Source organism: Erpetoichthys calabaricus, chromosome 1 (genome assembly GCF_900747795.2).
Source record: "Erpetoichthys calabaricus chromosome 1, fErpCal1.3, whole genome shotgun sequence".
Taxonomy (NCBI): domain Eukaryota; kingdom Metazoa; phylum Chordata; class Cladistia; order Polypteriformes; family Polypteridae; genus Erpetoichthys; species Erpetoichthys calabaricus.
Window position 1 is genome coordinate 173,086,317 of NC_041394.2, and position 6,000 is coordinate 173,092,316.

General features: G+C 35.0%; 1 protein-coding gene across 1 annotated transcript in view; it reads left to right on the forward strand.

Annotated features, from left to right (window-relative positions):
- gas2l1 (growth arrest-specific 2 like 1) overlaps positions 1-4,982 on the forward strand; it is a 66,970-nt gene extending 61,988 nt beyond the window's left edge. The window contains exon 6 of the mRNA XM_028808455.2: positions 2,727-4,982. Coding sequence (XP_028664288.1) covers positions 2,727-4,416 — 1,690 coding nt within the window. The 3' untranslated portion in view covers positions 4,417-4,982. The remainder of the gene's footprint in view (positions 1-2,726) is intronic.
- Positions 4,983-6,000: the final 1,018 nt, after the last annotated feature.

Here is a 6,000-nt window from a genome sequence, read left to right on the forward strand (position 1 = left end):
TTGTAAATAGTTTTTATATGTAATGTGTTTGTGTAAATAAAAACGCGAGAAGCGCGGTGGACGCTGTAGGGGCAGAGGGGAGAAGACGTTAATGTGACGCTCTGTCTATTTCTTTACTTTTCTTTTGTAAAGATTTTCGGGAACAGGAAAAATAAAAGCAAAGGGGAAAGAACGGAGGGGGGTAAGCAGGAATTCTCAGAGGGGAAGGACTGGGGCTTTTCTACGGGGGCGGCTATACAGCCAAAAGGAACCCGGACACGGACATGGACGCCGTGCTGGGCTTTTATTATATAGATACTCTATAAAGGACTCACAAGTAGTACTTAATAATTTTAATTATGACTGTCACCTTTGTGTTGTTTGTGTAAACCTGCAGCTTCCAAAGCACAGAGGTTTAAATACCTATGCAAACACTAACATTTGAGTTTTTCTCCTACAGTTAAATATGTACAGAAAATTGTTTATTTTGACTTCGGTAATGTATTGTTACAGCATAACTGTTCACATTGAAAATACTGAATTGATAAATATGTGTACAAATCTTCTGTCATGCATAAAATTATAATGACTTTCAAGGGGATTAAATATTTTTGCACACCGCTTATAGTGATGTGTTCTAATAGCCCAGTTTTATAGGTGGTATTACAAAGATGGACATCAGGAGCATAGAGTAAAGCAATCAGAAAGGTTCATATAATAAATAGAACTACTTTGTGGCTTGCTATGGTATATACGGGACAATCCATGTAAAATTGTAATTTATTGTTTTGTTTTCACTGTTTTTGGTAATTTATGCAAGAAATAAAGCCCTTATAAAAACCATTTTCCTTGCCAGAATCACTGTATTTACCAGTCTTTCCTCCATGTTTTTAGGCTCCACATAGAAATATTTCTGTGAAAGGCAGCAGCGTTTCTTTTCTAGGCTTTGTGATACTGTTTTTTTTAAATACTGATTCTATAACATATTCACTATAAAACACTTTAAAATCAGCTATTTGTTCTTGTATCTTCTGCAGAACTGAAAGTTACTCTGAAAGTTCTGTTTTTCATAGTTTGCGACACTGTAGCAACTTTAGAATTAAATATACTAAAAGTAAAGCAAAAACTACACTTGATTTATATTTTTCCAAGTTGTCTTCTGGTTAGTACAATATTCATTTATCAGTAGCTACAACGGATATTAAGCATATATGAAAAGGTTTTACTATTTTAAAGAGAGAATTTTATTAGAAAAATAGAAAAATCAAGTAAAACCCAGGGTCCAGACATTTACCAAAGAGCTTTCAAAGGGAGTAGTGTGTTTTCCCTGTGAATAAATGTTGTTCTATTTAGCAGTAGTTTGTGTTTACTGTCTAATTAAGATACAATACCTGTACAGTAAAAACCTGTATTTTACTAAATAGGTTAAAATACTAGGGAGTTGTACCATATTAGTCATTATGAATGTGGTGAGAATTTAAGCAAAATAACACTCTTTATTGGCTAACTAGAAAGATTGCAAAAAAACCTTGCCTGAAGAAGGGGCCTGAGTTGTCTCGAACGCTTGCATTTTGTAATCTTTCCAGTTAGCCATAAAAGGGTGTCATTTTGCTTAACTTCTCACTAAATAGGTTAAATAACTGAATATGTAGATTAATAGATTTCTTTGAAGGCTGTAAGTAGGTTGTAATTTGCAGATTAGCTAGAATTGTAGAGATGGTTCGGTTCTGGGTATTTGCAGATGATGATGCATATTGAGTTTTCCATTAAAAATGTAGTTAATAAAAGTAATAATAATAGATTATGTAGCTGGAGCTTATATTGTATAATGCACCAAAGTGGCTACAGTTTTGGTAGTTTTTGTTCTGCATATTACAAGAACAGTGTAACAGTGATGGAAAACTAATTGCAGGCCTGTAGATTTATGAACGTTGAAAAGGAAACGAGGGGGTTGAATATGTTCAGCAGATACAAATGAAGATAAATATATAGCATAGTTAGATCATTAAAAATTAAGGGACCCAGTCCTGTAGGTGCCAAATTCGTGTTAACAGTATTTTCATGTCAGCATATTTAGCCTTTTCAATATTAACTAATCCTGTTTCTGTAAGTGTCTGTTTTTAACAGACTAAGCACTGAAATGATTTGCTATTCTGCATGCTGTATGAAAGGCTAGTCATATACTGGGGGAATCTCCAACAGTACAGTGCTCTTTTAAAACTTATAAGTATCTGAATTTCTGCCTTATCCTCTTAGGAGGGTACAGCTGTATGATTGAAACCTCTGCCAGTGGAAGCCTGTTTCTGAAGACCAAACTGATGAATTTGGTGTAATTGTCAATTCTTTTTTTTTTTTTTATTAATAATACAGAGTTTAGTTATGAAAAACTAACTTTAAGGGAGTGTATTACCCAAATGAGTCCTACACGTGCCTGCCACCTGAAACCTATCCTTAAATCTTTGTACTGTACCAGGTTGCCATCTTTTTTCTGTATTAGTTAAATCACCCTTCCTCAGAATCCCTTGTGGGTCACTGATCCAGAGAGATGTATTTCTTTTTCTGAATCATCATGGAGCTCTGTTTTGTCTAAAGTGGTACTGTTCTAACTCCAAAACTCTTCCTTCTATCATTGGATTTTTTAAATTTATTTTTTAAGTTGTTTAACTAAAGCATATCTTGAAATATTTCAAATAAATTTTGTAAAAATCATTTCTAAGTGGGACATTATATGTTTTTAAATCTTGCAGGTCGAAAGAGCCTTCAACTCCAGCTCCACGGAAACTGTCATTGGAAAATGAATCCTCCTTTCCCTCTTTAAGAGTCACTGGGGATCCACCATGCAGTGTTACACCTAAGAAGAAAGGTGAAGCAGTAATTCTTATGGTGAACAGAAAAGAAGGAAAACATGTCATCGAAAGGGCAGGGGCAGCACAGACTGCCATTCCACATCGAGCTCACAGCAAAAACCGTAGCCAGTCTCAAGATTGTAACTTGGTATCTTGTCCCAACATGTCTTTAGATACTATGGCCTCAAATGGAAATTCAACATACTTGGAAAGAGGAAGATCTACAGTTATTACTAGGCCTAAAAGATCATTAACATCTGGTTTTCAGAATACTCCTAAACTAAACATTATGAATAAAGCTAAACCCAATAGTGAGATTATATTACCAAAAGGTACAGACATGAAACAGAGTGAAGCCAATGGCATCTGTATTGAAAGTAAACGAAAAGCTGATATTAAATCAAAACACAATACACAGGTTGCAGTAGATAAGTCTTATGTCTCTCCAGGAAAGCAAATGCAGGCAAGTTTAAATCAAAGTGACATGCACTCTAAAAGCTTAGAAGCAACACCAAAATTAATAAAAAGCAAGCAGATTGTTTTGAAAATAAATGAACCATCATCTAGAAGAATAACTGGCAGCAGTGACCGAAAATTACAGAGTAACTTGGTCAATGCAAGCTCCAAAGGTTTGGATATAACTGTTCAAATTCCACCTACTTTAGACACCTGTAATAAGAATGACCTGCACCAAAGTCTTGAAGCAGAGATTTTAGCAAATACTCAGGCTGGGACGTGCTCGTTGACTGGTTTTTCAGCAAAGCACTCCCAACATCATGTGACTGATCACAATGTGACAGATTCTGCTTACTCTTCTTCAAGTTCTTCCACATCCTCCTTAAATATTTCTAGCAAAAGGAGTACAGTTCTGGACCCTTATGATCCAAAGGGTACATCCCTTGTATCACATGCTCCCTTAGCTGAATATAGTATAGATCAAACAGAACAGATTGATAATCCTAGTTATTACAGTTCTTCTTCGACACAGTTGGGTCAAGTTACTGGCCCTATTGAAAGCAAGAGTTTACTACTAAAAAGTAATTTGAAGGGTAACAATATATTAAGCCACAAGGAGAAACTAAAAAAAGATGAGAAAAATTTAAAATCGGCTGAATTGGGATATCTTAAATCTGATAGATCTTTGTATGATGGGGACTGCCATAATAAGTATATGACATACAAAATAAATTCAAGAATCTGCCTAGATTCTGACCACCTTCAACAAAACATTCAAATGATTAGTTGTGAGAACAAGGAGTCAATTTCAGAACCTCAAGATGAGTTTGCAGTCATCCAGCAGGAGGAGGACTTTCAGTTGTCTGTTTCAGAAGATGGCTTATACCCTGACTCTTCAAGTGAAGATGACTCCAGTTCTTGTATGAGTGTAACTAATTCACATTGTGAAAGCAACTCTGTTGAGGACCTTGACACTAAATCAACGGTGGTTTTACGGGCTAAAAAGTCTTTAAAGAAGCCTGAAAGAGTTCCATCAATGTACAAGATGAAGTTGCGTCCTAAAATTCGCCCGCGTACTGACAATCGGCCAGAAAAAGGCCCCTCTCGAATTCCTACACCAGTTAGCCACCACTAGGTTTTCTGTCTATTTATTCAAAACTGAGCACAAGAATTAATTATTTTAATTGAAAACTTCAGAAAAATCACAGAAAGACCCAATAAGAATTGTTTTGCTCCAACCCCCTATGTTTTAGCATTTGGTCAGATGTTAAATACATTATTTTCTGTGATGCTGCCTAGTAACATCTAACCAGACAGCAGATAAATAGGTTTAGAATAAGATTTTGATTACAGTACATTTCCTACTTTTTGCCTTTGAGACTGGGTGCAATATATACATGTGCTTTTATCATATTTAAATGTTTAGGGAGCTGGGTATTTTTAATTTTTTCCCCCCAGAACAGAATTCAGGAGAATTGCCTTTCAGAGTGGCTTAACTTACATTAAACCATCTTGCTCAAACATATATTTGGTTTGATAGGTTTACCTGCTTGTAGGAACACAATTTGGTAAATTCATATGCTGAGGAACAAAAATAAATGTTTGGTTTTTCATTTTTTAGTTCAGTAATCTCATGTGGTTTTAAAATATCAGTTAAACCTATACTCTGGAGCAGGTAATGTGTGATACCTTTCTTTGCATGCACTTTACATATAATGTATTGATCACAGATATGCTGTGACTTGTTGTAAATAATGTTTTTTTTATTTTAAAAAATTATGTTCCTCAATCTAGAATGATTTTGAAATGAAAATGGATATTTTAAAGCAAATTTTTCTGTCCAATACACATATTCACAAAAGACTACTACTATGTTATAAAACTACTAAGGATTTCAGCAATTAAAATCTGAGCCATTCAAGCTTTCATTAAAGGCTAGTTGCTCTAGGTTTAAGTAACCATTTGGTAACTAGAATGAAATTTGTCTTTCCTCCAGCTGAAATCAGGATTTTTAGGTATATTATTGTGTAGTGCAAGCTAGAGAGAGCTTGAACCTATGGCTTTCAAACAGAAAAATATGAGATCTTGACAGTTTTTGCAATAGCTCTGCCATGTATACAGTAGATTCAGAACGTTTTGAATGTTCTATGTCTGTTGGGGGTGGAGGCAGAATTTGCTGTGTATGCTTTGGTCATCAAACTGGCACTACTTTAGAGTGTTTAAAAGTATGTATTTAGGGTGTGGGTGAAGTAACTTGTTTGTTTTCTTTATTAATTTAAATGCTCTCCCCATCATTCACTGTAACTATTGCTGGCCAAGGAAACCATCAGTAGCCTTTCTAATGGTTTCTCCGAACCTTTAGCTTTGTTATGGCATTTCTGCTAATTAACACAATTATAGGGGAAAAATTAAAACTTTCATACAGTGCAGTATCCCTCTTTATGAAGCCTTGTGCAATTTAAACCCATCAGCATAATCTTAAAGGATAATAGGGACACAGTTTTATAGAAATTGATTTGTTGCTGCTATCCATTAGTAGTAAAAAGAAAATGTAAATTTTTATGTGTTTATAATCAGTGTTTAACATTTTGTGACATAAAGTCATCTTAGCATATTAGCAACAGAGCACTGCTGAAGGACACAGGTTGTGTAAAAAGTAAGTCAGATGAATCCTCATTTCATTCTTTGCTGTAGGAAAGGGCACGGAGAAGCATTCCAG